At 37.6% G+C, this 15,861-nt stretch overlaps 1 protein-coding gene across 3 annotated transcripts in view; it reads left to right on the top strand.

Moving 5' to 3' along the window:
• SLC12A2 (solute carrier family 12 member 2) overlaps window positions 1–15,861 on the top strand; it is a 60,007-nt gene that overhangs the window by 28,360 nt on the left and 15,786 nt on the right. For all 3 annotated transcript variants that reach the window (XM_032674913.1, XM_032674911.1, XM_032674912.1), the window contains exons 10-16: window positions 3,822–3,970; window positions 8,442–8,549; window positions 9,142–9,265; window positions 10,447–10,548; window positions 11,767–11,922; window positions 12,903–13,002; window positions 15,668–15,779. In XM_032674913.1, the coding sequence (XP_032530804.1) occupies window positions 3,822–3,970; window positions 8,442–8,549; window positions 9,142–9,265; window positions 10,447–10,548; window positions 11,767–11,922; window positions 12,903–13,002; window positions 15,668–15,779 (851 nt within the window). The remainder of the gene's footprint in view (window positions 1–3,821; window positions 3,971–8,441; window positions 8,550–9,141; window positions 9,266–10,446; window positions 10,549–11,766; window positions 11,923–12,902; window positions 13,003–15,667; window positions 15,780–15,861) is intronic.

Here is a 15,861-nt window from a genome sequence, read left to right as displayed (position 1 = left end):
TAAAGATAACAAAAGACTCCATATGGATGTTTCCTCATTTGTTGCAGTTATTTATGTTAAAGGATTTACAGTTTAGCAATGGGATAATCCCTGGGTTAAAAAGTGTATTTTCAGGAAATACTCACTGAACTAACACTCACTGAACTAATTTGAGGATGGTAGTAATCAACCACTTCCTTGGAGTGAAGGAAGCACTTTGGTGAGGATGCTTGAGCAGTGGTTCCCCAGCTGAGGGAGGAGACTGAGTAATGCCTTAGTCATCCACTGTCAGAAACATGTTCTGTGGTTTTATTTTCATGTGGAAAGAGGAGAAACAGTCATAGACTAATCCGAGTCTTGTACAGTTTCTCTTCCCAGTGTTCCTCTCCCCACAATGGGTTGAAATTCTCTGTAGAAGTTGCATTGGAGTTGGATACCAGTTTTACTCTAGAGCAGCAGTGGTTAACCAGGTTTTTGCCATCCATAAAAGTAATTCTAGTAACCTTAAGATTCTAAGATTGTAATTGTATCTTGCATATTTCTTGCCTGTGGTTGGAAATGTTTTCATTCATATCATATAAACTACTTTCTGGCAGCAATAATCAGTTTTCTTATATGAAAGACCTTGTTCTATCATAGCTGTGCTGCCTTTTGAATGAAATTCTCATTTATAAGAGTACCACTGATCTTACCACTAATGAGATTTCCTTTTTTAAGATACCAGTCTTGCTAGCCTGCCTCTGTTGGCTAACACTGGAGTGTAGCTCTGCCAAATAGTTGCTCTGTGGTGATTGTGTTTTATGCAGCAACAATGGCCTACACTTATTGCCTAATTAGATTGACTGCATAGACCTCTGCTACCAAATTTGAATACTTTGGAACTTCAGCCCACATGAGAATAAAATGCTTGTTAATACTCACTTGTTAATGGAATACTTTGATCATCTTCCAAGCATGAAAAATGCAATATAAAATAGTGACAAAAAAAGCAGTTTGCAAAACCAACTGAATGTGGAATTGTTGGATGCTCGCTAGAAAAAGGCAGCAGAAGTCAGCCATTATAAGTGAAATTTGGCTTTTTTTCAAGGCATTGAATTAGACATATTGGACAAATACAAATACTTTTATCCCTTTTCCAGAGTAGTGGTAAGCAGGTCATAAACTTTGAAGGGGCTGAGGTTGCTGAGCAGTCATAGCTGAAGAAGATGATGTTCTGAACTTACCTCAGTATTTTTATGCTCTGTAGCAAGTAAGAGGTTTAAACTGAATAGAAAAGGCTTGAAAAAAGGAAAATTGCTAGTCCTGCTGATAGAACTAGGCGGCTGTTTCAAAAAGATAATAGCTGTGAGGAGAAAGTATGCAGTTTCATATTTTAGCAAAGGACTAGTGCAAACAGGCAAGTGGCAGAACGCAGATGTCATAGGCAAATTTGGCAGCAGAATTCTTGAAAGATCAATTTCAAAGAACATTAATTGCTTTAAAAGGGAGGGAAGCACTAATAAAAAATAAGCCAAAGTTCTGAGTAGGCTTAAGACGTGCTTCCTGTACTTTGCAAAGTAAAACTAATTAACAAGAGCCTAACTGTAGATGCTTGTAGCAGTGGTGAAGTTTAAAATTCTGAACTACAATCTAAGGGACTCAGGATGGTACCTCTGGAATTCATGTAGTTAAGGAAATATGTGATATAGATGGTCTTTTAACCTTCTCAGGCTTATAGCATGGCAAAACTTCATTTGACTTTGGCAGGAACGTGCTTATAAATGCCTGTGAAAAGGGGAAATACTGTTTTTACCGGAAAGAAGACCTAGAGGCTCTCACGGAAAATATTGCCAGAACTGTATAAATCAATAAAACTTTTCTGAAAAAGCATTAAATACAGTGTCCAGATTGTTCTGTAGATTTAAGTGTCTTCTGCTGAGAACAGAGTCAGCCCAGCTGGCTTATGTTCCACATCCTTTCGTAGTAAGGCCCACATTAATTCCTAGTGCCATTATTCCTTTCTGTCACACTCCAAATCTGTGTCTGAAAGTCCTGCTAGCCAGCTGTATCTGAACTATGAAAAAATGAGGCAGAGGAGGGTTGTGATAGTGCGTGGTAGGTATTTAAAAGGTTGCTCAGCTTACTGGGCCTGCCACTGCAATCTGTCACCAACAAAATGTTACCTACAAATAGTTCAGCTGGGAACTGTATTGTCCCACCCATTATGTACTGCTTGAGTGTCTGGGGCAAATACTTGCGTGGTGGAGGAGAAGAAACATTTTCCTTTTACAGAGCTTTTAATTCCATTTAAAACAGAAAAAGACAAAAAAAACCTCAGCCCCTCCACATGCTTACAAAAAGCATAAGACAGGGGATGAATATAGGAAATTTGTACTGTAATTTAACCAATTGAGCCTAATTAAGTAATTAAAAAGGAAATCTGAGGAGTGGAAGGATTAAGTAATATCTGTCTAATGAGACCAGGTTTTACTGTGGTAAAGCAAGTTCTAATGGCTGAGAAGCAATCTGAATATGGTATAGGTAATTAGGAATTAATTTTCCCAGTGGAAGAGAGACAATTTACATAGATGTCCAGGAATATGACTGGAGAAAGTTAAACTTGCAGCACATCTGTGCCCTTCCCATTTTGCAAGTAAATAGTTTAGGTCCTCAGGTGTTCTGGTTGCCAGGACCTCCTTGTCATTCAAGTTGCTAAAAGATCAAAGTAAGAGAATTTTATTGACTGTTGCTATATAGACTTTTTCTTCCCAATTCCTTGTTTAATTCCTGTTCTTGGAAGTATTTGCTGTGTCCAAACAAACGTTTGACTGCCTCAACTATTAAACCATAAAATATTAAATAATACTTAGTCTGCTCTAATTTTTATCCTGTATGAGATAAGAAACCTTGATGTAGAAGGCTTATGGCCTTTTAGTACTTCTAGTTATTTTTCTTAGTATTTACAGGCTGAATTAATGTGTCTTCACCATTCTCTTGACCAGCAGAAATTATAAATAATCATAGATGAACTGTAGATAGCAATTAAGGTGATACTTATTTTAAAAATGTGGAAGGAATGGTACTGCGTGGCTTTGTTTTTCACCAGGAAACCAACTCAAAATACCATGGTCACATGGGAGATGATTTGTTTAAATGTTGGGAAATGGCTTGCAACAGACTTCATGACAAACTGTTCAATTTTTTTTAAATTTCTGAGCCATATTGACTGGGGAAAAAAGTAACTGCAGCACTCTGTACACCTGTCTGCATACATCTATAGATACAAAACAAACATGCACTCCCATAGAATGGCCTGGGTTGGAAGAGGACCTTAAAGATCACCTCATTCCAACCCCCTGCCGTGGGCAGGGACACCTTCCACTATGCCGGGTTGCTTCAAGCCCCATCCAACCTGGCCTTCCAGGTCTGGGGCAGCCACAGCTTCTCTGGGCAACCTGTGCCAATCCTGTCAAATTAAGTGTTGGTGCATAATACTCACTTCAGTTCAAGAGGTGTTTGGAAACTCATTTTTCAAAGAAATAGTATATTAAGATGAAATTGTGCCATTAGATTTTTGCAAGTCTGTTGACATTGTTTTGCTCTGTGCTGAAACTTCTCTTATTAGACTCAGATTTATTAAAAAACTGAAGGTATTCTCAGGCAAGAGAGCAGTTAGTTTGCTTTTTGGTATGTTTTCTTCATAGTAAAGATGTGCTTAGTACTGAAATGTGTTAAAAATAACACTACATTTTAATGTTGCTCTGTGAGATAGTGTTTACATAAAAAGAGAATTGAGCTTGACACACGTCCTTAAGTTCAGGTTCAGTTTGTTAATGCCTTTTTTATTGTTGTGTCCACTGTAGGTTCCTGTGTCGTGCGAGATGCCACAGGGAACATTAATGACACCATTGTCACCGAGCTGACAAACTGCACTGCTGCAGCCTGCAAATTAAACTATGATTTCTCATCCTGTCAGACAAAGTGTCCCTATGGGCTGATGAACAATTTCCAGGTATAAAACTTCCTCCTGATTCTGTTCTTTGGCTTTTGGGTGGTTTGTTTTTTGGTTTTGGATGGTCTTGTTTGGTTGGTTTGGTTTTGAGATTTTGTTTGTTTTGGTTTTGGAGGTTTTGGGTTGTGTTTGTTGTTGTTTGGGTTTTGTATGGTTTTTGTTTGGTTTGGTTTTGTTTTGTTGTTTGTTTTTGTTTTGTGTTTGCTTTTTGTTTTGTTTTTGTTTTCTGTTGGTTTAGTTTTGGTTTTGTGGTGTTTGGGTTTTAGTTTGGTTTTTTTTTTTTTTTTTTTTTACTTGCATATTAAGAAAAATCATAGGCTAAATATGCCCATCTCCAAAAAGACAAGGTTTATCTGGAATAGTGAAGTAGTGCACTTTAGCTGGTATGTAGAAGAAGAATGTATGCATATCAAACTTCTGGGTGTTTATACACAAGTGGTACAAATATTTACTTTTCTTCTGAGTAAACTGGTTAGGTGGTACTGCAGCTCTCTTTAGGTACTTGAATGTCATCATTCACTGATGGGGATAGATGTACTCTTTTTTTCAATAGTGATGCATAGTAACCATAGGTAGCCTCTGTCAATAACTTGTTTGTTAATTTTATAAGTACCTTAGAAAATATGCTGACTTAAGAATGTTTTACATCTTTATCACAGTATCCCCTTTAATGGTAGGAGTCTCGTGAATTTCCATTAAAGATGATGTTACTGTATTTAAAAATCCTGAAAGAGTTACAGGGTAATTCATAGTCTTCGAGGCACACTTTAGTCCGTGAACTACTGGCAAGTGTTTGAAAGAACCCAAAGAAAATGTACTTACTGCCAGTTGATTTTCATCTTGGTTTGTGGTAGCCCATCTTTGCCCTGAGTCTTTCCAGTAGGTGTAAAAAACGTTGACTAGAGATTAAACTGAAATCCACTGCTGGAAAACATATTGATTTGATGAGAAGTGTATGTGGTGCATGTACTCCTTACATGTGCTGGCATGTTAGGCTGACAGCCTTATCTGTAAAGCACTGTGGAAAACCTGTTCCATATGTGCTGAAATAACATTGCAGTGCAGACCATTCTTTTACAATAAAATACATTTTTATAGTGGAATGATTTGAGTATTTTGTGTAATGTTACTTTGTTCTTGTTTAGAGAAAGTCAGAATTGCTCTTGTGGTGGGAATGATAATTCTGCAAAATTGGGTGATTTTCCTCATCTGTTTAAGCTCAGAAGAGCCACCATTATTGTCAGATGTACAGCTGCAAATAGCATGTAACTGGTTTCCTCTGATATGTCTTTTCCTTTAAGTCATAACGTTTGCTTACCATAAATGTTGCTTGTACTTTCAATAGTGTATTTCTGTCTTCCAAATTATTCCTGCTTCTCTCTGGGAAAACAAGTGAGTGCCAAATAGGAAAACTCACTTCCAAGGCCAGAGGCAGCACAGAGAATGCAGTGCTCCTCACACCCCCCTGCTTTGTTGGGGTTTTGAAAACTTTGTCATGGAGACCGCACAGCATCTCTGGGCAACCTGCTGCAGTGCTTAGCCACCTTCTCTCCGGAATTTGTTTTCCTAATAGCCAGTGGGACTTTCCCTTGCTCTTTTTTCTCTCATCCTCATAGCTTTTGCTGTTTATCTGTGAGAAGAGTCTGATTCTGTCTTATCAGAGGATGTCAGAAGGAAGTTGTGTGAGAGGCTGTTTACCTAATGAGAAACTCTTGACTATTTTCTAGAAGAACTGCTCTCAACTTTAGATCTGTGTGTATGGTAGCTGTAAGGAGATACTGGGGTTTTTTTCCATATGCAGGGCACAGTGTGTGCGGGCACAGGGGCTCCGAGCTTGTATACCTCTCAAGCTCTTCATACAAACATAACTTCTTTCTGTTACTTTAAATAACTTGAGAACAAATTCTTCAGAAACTGAAATTAATCCGTCAGGTGAGCTAAGAGTGTTGTATTTGTCTTACAGCTTGTAAACATACAGGTTCTGAGGCTGAAAGTGCCAGTTTGTGTGCACGGCCTGATGACTTTTTATTGCTTCAGTACACTCTATACTGCATTAAGTTCTTCTGGCAAAGAACTAATCTGAAGTTCCTGCTCAGGCAGCTCAGGTTTTGAGTGTGTTTGGACAGCAAATGCATGGCTTGTGGAAATCTTAGATGAGAAACTTAAAATGAGGACAGTTGCTCAGACTGGCTTAGTCAGACTTGCATTAAAAGACCATCTTTAGTTAGTTGCTGTTGTAGTCAGTGCCAGTGAATTACAGTCCTCCTGACAGGTTTCAGACATTTCTCTGATCAGTGTCAGTGATTATTCTGTGCACAGGCTGTCACCTGGCAGAAGAGTAATTGGGCTCTACAGCCTCACCCTAAGACTTCTGTAGTAGTTGTTACAGCTTTGGATAACTTAAATGCAGAATCTGGTCAACTTTGGATGAAAGTTGAAAGTGGCATGAAACACCATTGTTTTGATACAGCATTTTTTTCTGCTCCACAGTGGCTGGACCAAAGAACTAAAACTGTAGTCAAAATATGCTATTTCATTATCCCAAACGTTTGGAATTTAAGAAACTGCCCAAACTGCAAGTCCCAAGCAAACATAATGAGGCCCTTATCAGCAGGAACTGTATATCTGTGTTACCACACCAATGGTTACAGGGCCATTCTGCCCTTCCAATTCTGCATGTTCTTTCAGGGATGAAAATTTCGGTTCTATAGCCAACTGCAGTGTGTGCACTACTTGGTTTGTGGTCATGAGATCTGGATTATGGGATCTGTGCTGGAGGTGGGAGGGAGGGGTGTTTAACACCACAGCATACTGGTTCTGCTGGAACTGGTTTCCCTTGTATTCCTCCAAAAACGTCTTCCTAAAGTCTCTTACATTAGTAACCTAAAGCATAACTTGCTAGCTTTTAAAATGCCAAATGTTATTTGCATACATATTGCTCAGATATCTCTCAATTTTATATATTTTATTTCTGTAAAAGGGTGTAATACTCAAATGTACATAGTGTAAATAATTGGAGGCATTGGACAGAGCCTGGAAAGAGAATGTAAAATATGAGTAGATTGTAAGAAGTTGATGCAAGTGTAGTAAAGTGATGGAGACTCGTACATAAATTCTGTTTGTAACCAGGGAAGATTGACTGTCATCCTTGCAGGGAAGAAAATTTTTTTTGCTACTTCTATAAAAGTTATTATCTGCTTGTTTATTATGTTGCTGTAGCAAAAGTTTCTTTCTAAAATAACAGCAAAGCATTAACCACCCTTAAGCTTTCTTCTATAATATAGTGTAGGATTATTAGAAATTGGCATTTAGAACTGTAACTTTTTGTGTTGCTCATAAAACTAGCTTAAACCCAGGCATAGGAGGCATAACTTAATAAATGTGTTGTTCTGTTCATCTGCGATTAAAACTGGCATACCTTTTTTTATAAACTACAAATAGGCTTCAGGAAATTCTGTCCTTTCATTACAGTACTGTGACGGTAACTTCACTGTCATCTACTGCAACCTGCAATTATCTAATTTCTCTTTTTAGCCAAGGCATGCCTTGTATTGACCAATGAAGGCTGATATAGTGTAGAGTTCAGTTGCCTGTTGGAGAGGCCCAGCAGTCTTTGTTAGCTTGGTCTGGGGAAAACCACTAAATTTCATCATGAAGTTGGCTCTAGGAATGTGAACAAAACTTCATCAGTCACCTTATATATTGTGTCTGAGAACATGTCCTGCCTAGTAAGATTACTTTAAACAGCTAGATTCTACAACTTCAGGTGACAGTAACTTTAAAGTGGGACACTTCTGCATGATCTTTCTTGCCTTCCATCAGTTGCTTTCTTGCTAATCTAGCTGAGTTTGCCAGGATGAAAGGCAAGTAAGTAGTGCAAATAATGCAGAACTAGAGTTTGGTCGGTTGACTAAAAGCATGGTATAAAATTCTTAATCATTGACTGTTTTAAAGCAACTTAGGCTTTTGTTTTATAAAGAGAAGTGCTCTATTAAGCCCTGAATATTTTTAAATACATAGTTTTGTATCTTAATTGTGCAGGTTTTCACTACAAGCCCAAGTCCTCCTCAGCAGGGCAACTCTCAGTGAATTCTTCTCCTCGTCTCTACTTGTGTCTGGGTCAATGATAGGCTAGTCAAAATATGAAAAAAATTCCAATATATTTTTCTTCCATTACCATTTTTTATACCTCTTATGAGCCCATGAAGACTTGTGGCATTGATTATTTGATCTGAGGATTACATGGTTTGACGATAGTACTGTGTGAAAAGCCACCTTCTCTTGTTCTAAAAATAGGGTCCATTTATATCCCGATTTGTCTCTAGTTCATTCATTTACATGAATGCATGATATTCAAACAACTTATAAGTGGCGAGTACATAGTATTTTTTTTGTTTGTGTAGTTAATGATGTCATCCATTTGTGTGGTATACTTTTTCACATTCTTTAAAAAAAATTATTTTTCTTTCAGGTAATGAGCATGGTATCAGGATTTGCACCACTGATTTCTGCAGGTATTTTTTCAGCCACCCTGTCTTCTGCTTTGGCATCTCTTGTGAGTGCACCTAAGATCTTCCAGGTAAGTAGGGGAACAGAACCATAATATTTTAAAGAATAATTAATTTTGAGTCATGATTCTTGGAAGGAGACTCTTGACATACTGCCATCATGATTCATACCGGTTGAAATCAGTAGATTGTGTTAATATTAACCTTTTGTTTAGAATGGGAGAACAGTATGTTACTGTTTGATGTTTCTGTGTTATTTTGCTTTACCTTCTTTTAACTACTTAGTCTCCTCCTTTGTCTTAAAATTTGTCTTTAACTGGGTTAAAAAAAATCAGTAGGAGTCAGTTGTAGAAAGGATTTTGTTGCACAATAGAAACACAAGTACTAGTGTATGTATTGGACAACTTTCTGCTTTCTGAGAAAACAGAAAGAATAGTCAAGTTAGTTACAGGAGAGCAGAGCTGCTATTCGTATAAATAGACATTACTGAAGGATATGTTGGAAATGCAAAATGTCAAGATGGAACAACAATTGAAAATAGAATTAGTACATGATGGTTATAAACCTTTGATCAGGAAGGTAATTTGTAATGGAAGATGGATTAGTAGGGAAACATTTTGAACAAAATGCATACTGACTTGTGATTTTATTTTTTTTTCTTAGGCTTTGTGCAAAGACAGCATTTACCCAGGATTTCAGATGTTTGCTAAAGGCTATGGGAAGAACAATGAACCACTGAGAGGATATATTTTAACATTTTTAATTGCTCTTGGATTCATACTAATTGGTTAGTTGGAAATTGTAATAAATCTCAGTACCGTTTTGTCCTTTAGAAAGCATTCAAGTCCAAATTGTGACTTCATGACAGGGATCTAATGCAAAGCTTAATTCTGAGCTAGCATTCTAAATCTGTTTATTTGGAGGATTAATTTTTCCTATCTTCTAGATATAACTCTGTCTAGAACTGCAGTAAATTTTAACTGTAGGAATACTGCACCTTTCTTAATAACTGCAGATATCTGTCTTCAGTTACTATCAGTCAATAAAAATACAGCTTTTGCTTGAGTAGAGAGATGTTACATCTTGTAAATATGAAAGTTTATTTCAGATTTTTAATAATTATAAAAGCTTCTGTAAAGGACAAACTTGCCTGAGCAATATTTTCTAAAATGTGTTTTTATAGTAAGTTACAGATAATAGAGATGAGTGCTGATGCTGCTGTTTCTAAAGATAAAGATGAGTTTAGGTAGAATTAATGTGTTCTATGTAGATGGCAAACTAGTTGTGCTGTGTCCACCCATGAGTTCTGTGCCAGTGCTTTTGAACTTCTTTTCCCAGTTTGCTCTTTCATCTTTCCTCCAAGTCTGCTTAAGGCAGAGGTATACCCATGAGGTTCCTACTGACCATGTTGACAGAAGCTTAATTGCAACAAGTAGAAACTTGTAGGCTAGCATGGCACATTCTGTATTTTGGGGGTTTTTTGATGGTGAGAGTACACATATAAATGTTTTGTCCCGTGCTGCCTCAAGGAAAGGAGGGCATCAGGTTCTTCCCTCTCGCTAAAAAGGATTTAGGCATCGCTGTTGTAATGATGTTGGTGTGTAATAATGCTCTGTACTGGTACCATTGATACAACTTTCAGTTTAAAATGCAGGCAGATGAACATATTTATCATATTGCTCACAGTAACTTTGTCAGCTGTTGCTATTCACTGTAGTTAAGTCTAAAAGGTAGAAGTGTCTTGTTCTTTGCTGTTTGGGAATTGACCTGGAGATGTACTGCAGATGTATTAGTGCTCTATCTATTTCTGCTGGAGTTCTTCAGAACCCAGTGTATTGGTGCACTAAACTGCATCTCCTGAGAGTATATTAGAAAGTAACATGGTTTGTAGCAGAATTTTTACTTTATAGTCTACAAAGCCGTTGGATGATTTCTTGATAACAGCCTGCTTTGTTTTTCATTTTGCAGCTGAACTGAATGTCATTGCTCCAATTATTTCTAATTTCTTCTTGGCCTCATATGCCTTGATTAACTTCTCTGTATTCCATGCTTCTCTTGCAAAATCTCCAGGTAGGAACTACATTTTGGGAGTGGGAGTTTAACCTGCAATTCCTTTATGCATAAATGTAATTTTAAAAGTATTAATATAAATAAAGGTTTACTTTAATTACTGAAAACATACTTGATTCTCATGGCACATTTGAATTAAAAGAGTAATATGTTATGTACCTGGGTCTTCTGAAATTTTGAGAACTTGGTAGAGCTTGGGAGCTACTAATTTTGTCACCTTTGCTGAGGGAACACAAGATAATTCAGAGTCTATTCAGAAACTCCTGAAGAAAACTTTCTTACTTATTCAGTATTTGGTGTTGGCAAACCACCCTTTTGTTGTCTTTGCATTTCTCTTAATATATTCCATCTTCCAGTCCAGAAGAAACAGGAATTGCGGGTGGTATTGCCACATTTTTGTAGTCTGTGGAAGTGGGAGGTTGGTTAATTTATAGGAATAAGCCAAAACCCGGTACTTGCACAACAGATGTATATCATACCTAGTCCACATGCATTTGTATGGAAATAACACCCTTAAAAGCTTCTTAAGTTACCAAACTGAAAGGTAGTTGGAGAATTTTTTTTCCACAGTTTACACAACAGTTCTGTGTTTAATACACTTGTTAATCTTGGATGTGTTTGTGGGCGTGTATGTGTGCACGTGTATTTACTTGATTTGGGATAAACTTGAGGCAAATAAGGCTGTAAAATGGTGACAGTCCAGTACTTTGACATACTCAAGTTCTACTTGGATATATCTGTCCTTTTCACGTGGTGAAAATTTACAACTATGTGAAAATAGTAAAAATGCACAACTAAAAGCAATTAGTAGTATATAGGAGACTGAGTCATGAGCTGATGATTCATGTTATACTGCCTTTTACTGCAAAAACCAGTTGTCAGACAAGCCATTGTAAAAGGTTTCTGTGGCCTGATTTAATAGACATACTGGCACAAGCATCTTCGAACTTTCCTTTGGAGCTATGCTTTTAGAGGGCAAAATTAGGAGCATTTACATATCTGTCTAAGAAAGATGCAAATTCATTTGAAAGGTGTTGGATAATTGAAAGCATAAATGTGCCAATCTGTATTTTGTACATCACTGAAAACAACACATTCACATGAAATGTGATGCAGAACACTAGGGAAGGGAAAAACAGATAGTGATTCCTTCTCTTGGAGTAGTGATAAAACTAATTTTCCCCTTCTTTTCTGTCCTCCAAATCATATTTTTACTAGGTTGGCGCCCTGCTTTCAAATACTACAATATGTGGATTTCTCTTGTTGGAGCTATTCTCTGCTGCATTGTAATGTTTGTCATTAATTGGTGGGCAGCACTTCTAACATATGTCATAGTCCTTGGGCTTTACATTTATGTCACTTACAAGAAACCAGGTATGTATAGGGACTTCTTTTGGTTGTGGGGAGTGGGAAAGAGGATTGCAGAAGGGAAAAAGTGGTGGCCTTTGTGGGGAGAAGACACCCAACAATTTCTTTCTGTTTGGGCAACTAGTTCAAATTTCTGTTTCAGGCTTTTTAGTTGTAAAGAAATGTAATTATGCCTGTGTAGTCAGTGCTGTTTCCCCTCCTCCCAAATTATGAAGATATGTGCCTTTCACTTAGATATATGTATCTGAATAAAAATTTGAGGAAAAGGGTGATATGGAAAGAGCTCAGGTTGCAGCAAAAAAGGCACTAGGAAAGAATGTGATATCTTGATGGGAAGTGAGAGAGGATGCTTCTCTGCCGTTCTTAACTGAAAAGGGATTTGAGTGGTGGATGCTTTTTCTGTAAACCATTCGTAGTGCTATGAGCGATTTATTAGTGCTTCTAAGAGCTCTGTATGTCGTAAATTCAAGATGGAGCAAAACTGAGCAAAAAGGTGTTTCTGAAGTTGGAAATGAGGAAAACTCTACATCTGGGTCTGTGAATATCTATAAGTACTTGGATGAAAAGGGTTAGACTCTATGATCCTTGTGGGATATTCTTTGACTCTGTGATAATTCATTGTAGCCATCAGAGATGTGTATTGGAACAAAAAGAGAGGATAGTGGGATCTTTCTTTTCCTCATAAAAATAATAATCTAAAAGGATTTATTTAATCTAGCAGTTTGTCACTGCAAATATCTTGACTATGTAGGAAATGCTTTGAAATTACTTTTTTCTTTGCTGTGATATAAAATAACACAGTGTTTTTTCTGAAGTTATCTTTAATAGAGTTACCTGTTTAGCTGTAGGGTTTGTTGACTAGTATTGTGTAGAATGTATAGAGGTATAGCTTGAATTTCTTGTTTTCAGTTGGTATGCAACATTCATGTTGTGATTATGTAGTTTTATGTATAAATAATATATTGGAACTTCAAATTTTTCAACAGATGTGAACTGGGGATCCTCTACGCAAGCTTTGACTTACTTGAATGCACTTCAGCATTCTATCCGGCTCTCAGGAGTGGAAGATCATGTGAAGAATTTCAGGTAACTTTAGTTAATATTAAAAATAGGAAATTCAGTGTTCAGTAGAGCACTGTCACAATGTTTGCTGTTGTGGCTTCTGTTAAATGCACTGTTACACCCTATCCTGTTCGGCAGGTTGTTTGATTCACTCTAGGCCATGCACGGGAAAAACAACAAAATCCTCAGAAGGTTCAATAACAAACTTTCACTTGCAAACTTTAGAACATTAAGGTTGAAAAAGGTACTTGGCAGATTTTAAAACAACATCCAGACAAAGTAAAGCACTTTACAGACTGTAACTTAGCAAGCTTAAACTTAGCCAACTTTAACTTACCTGGACACAAGAAGGCACTTACTAAGGCATTGACTGGAATTTTTAGGCTGGTTTACAATATATTTTGAGAAGTTAGGAGAAAGAAAGGATAAGAGTAGAAAGATATCACCACTCATGAATCAAGTGACAAGTGTCATTGTTGCAATTTTGATGTCTGATGGTCACAGTCTTGGTTTGTCAGGGCTGGGGAAAGCCCACAAGACACAAAGTTCATTGGGTTAATGACTGTTTAGGTTCAGGTGGGAACACCCGCGTACTTCTGCTGAGTGGGGAGTTCAGCACTGTTGCAACACTGTGGATCATGTGCAGTCCCCTGGTGGAAAGCCCCAGAAATGAGTCTGGGGGCTCTTTGTGAGTCTTTGATGGTTTAGGACACCTTCTAAGATGGCAGCTGCCTCTCACATCAGCATGTTTTAGCCAGTTTTGCCCTATCAGAGGGGATGAACACCTTCAGGCCTAGGTTTGAATGTCTCAGTATCTCCTTGCAGGGGAATTTTTACACCTGAGCCAGTTGTGTAAGGGAGGACATTGCCATAATAAAAAGCACTGTCCCGTCTCACAGGATCTGTTTCTTATTGAACTCTTTCCTGGTCTGGCTCAAAACCCAGCTTGTTGCCAAACAAAAGTTGGTTTGTCATGGTCATCCTCTCCTTCACTGTGCCTGGGCTGTTACTTTGCACATCCTCAGCAAAGCATCTGCTGCTTTTGCAAATGGCCAGTTGTCTGAGTCATTAACCATTAACATTTAGTCTGTCGTGTACATGTTCGTCTCCTGTGATTTATATCAGCTTCGAATTTCTCACTGTGGACATCCCCTGAACATACTTGTGTGAGCATTTTGTTTGTGGTTAGAGTTTGCACTTCAGAAGTAAGGCTGTGGATGATGCCTGCTTACTGTTAGATGCCTTGTGGTCTGCATCATGAACTGTGATTTGTGTTCCTCTTTGAGTTGGAAGATATGCTCCAAAGTGCTAACAAGCATTCACTTCACTTGGGATGAATCTGATGTAACCTTAAATCCCGAAGATATGTATCTGTGGATGTTGTACTCAACACCATCTGTTTCACTTCAGAAATCCCTCATTGCAGTTCAGTAATGGCAAACAGGCTCAATGGGTGTTTTTCACGAAGCTGAGGAACAGAACTGATTTGTTGTCTATCAGCATGGCTCCCCAGGAAAGGTCCTACTCAAAGAGGCGGTTTTCTGTCCTATTAGTAATTATGCCACTTATCTGGGATAAGCTGTTGTAGAAGAAAGATGCTTCAAATAAATTTAACAGAAAGTATTGATTTAAACTAATCCATCCAAAGAAGTGGAATTATAGATTGAGACGAATCATTTTCCCTTGAATGCGACTTTTCCATCTGGTCTCCTCCAGTCCCCAACTCAACTGACTCACCATAGGTCCAGTTGCAAACTCTGTTGTTACACCAGGTTGCTCAAGGCCATACCCAGTCAAGTGTTGTGTATTTCCTAAGCTGGATATTCTATGGACCTGTCATTACCTCCCACATGCTGCCTTTGCCCAGCACAGGATTTATAATCTTGGCAATTAGTCTAGCAAATCTCTATCTTTGCATTCTTGGGGCAGAATTTAATAAGAAATTAGTTAAGGGAGAGATTCTTAATACACATGACATTCTCTGAGGTTATGAAGAACCTGGCAGGAACACAAGGTTTAGTGGTGGATTTAGTAGTGTTAAGTTTATGGTTGGACTCAATAATCTTAAGGGTCTTTTCCAACCTAAGTAACTCTGATTCCGTTCTATGATTCTAACATCAAAAATGAACTGGAGCTGCTACAGAGGTTGAGACAGATTACTTTAGGTGATTCTTATGATATGGAAAATTTTCACCTGAAATGAATTCTGAAGTCTAGACACATCATCTTTTAAAATTGATGAGAAAGTAGTCTTTAATAACTTACTTGCAGTAGTTTGGTTCTGCCTTCTGAATGATAGTAATTTTAAAAGGAGCATATGATTCCAGTTTTTTCGTTGGACACAGAAGAATCTAAGCTAGAAAATGCGAAGGGATGGAACTTAAAATGGGGGAGGAAATTCATCCCTCTGACCTAGTCTTATCTAAAATCTGTTCTTGAACTTCTTAAATGCATAAATTTTTAGATTTAATGGGAATACTAAATTTTTATCCAATTAGTCATAGATCCACTGACAGTTCTGGAACAATTGATCTTTACTCAATTTAACCTAGTCTTGTAATAGTAGATCATTTTCAGTGATGATTATGTTGTTATGGCTAATATTTAGAAGAAATATTTCTGTATATAGAAATGCTCCAGAACTCCAGATTAATTCCCATTTTTCCCCCCCATCTCTTCATAATTCTAGACCTCAGTGCTTAATTATGACAGGAGCTCCAAATGCACGTCCAGCTTTGCTTCACCTTGTCCATGCTTTCACCAAGAATGTGGGCTTGATGATCTGTGGCCATGTGCATATGGTAAGTGTATTCTGTCTTTACTTCAAAATTACCTTGTTGAGTTTTTTTTTTCTGTCTAGTTTGGGGTTTGGTTTTGGGTTTT

Source organism: Chiroxiphia lanceolata, chromosome Z (assembly GCF_009829145.1).
Source record: "Chiroxiphia lanceolata isolate bChiLan1 chromosome Z, bChiLan1.pri, whole genome shotgun sequence".
Lineage (NCBI taxonomy): Eukaryota > Metazoa > Chordata > Aves > Passeriformes > Pipridae > Chiroxiphia > Chiroxiphia lanceolata.
This window is presented reverse-complemented; position numbering and strand designations above follow the sequence as displayed.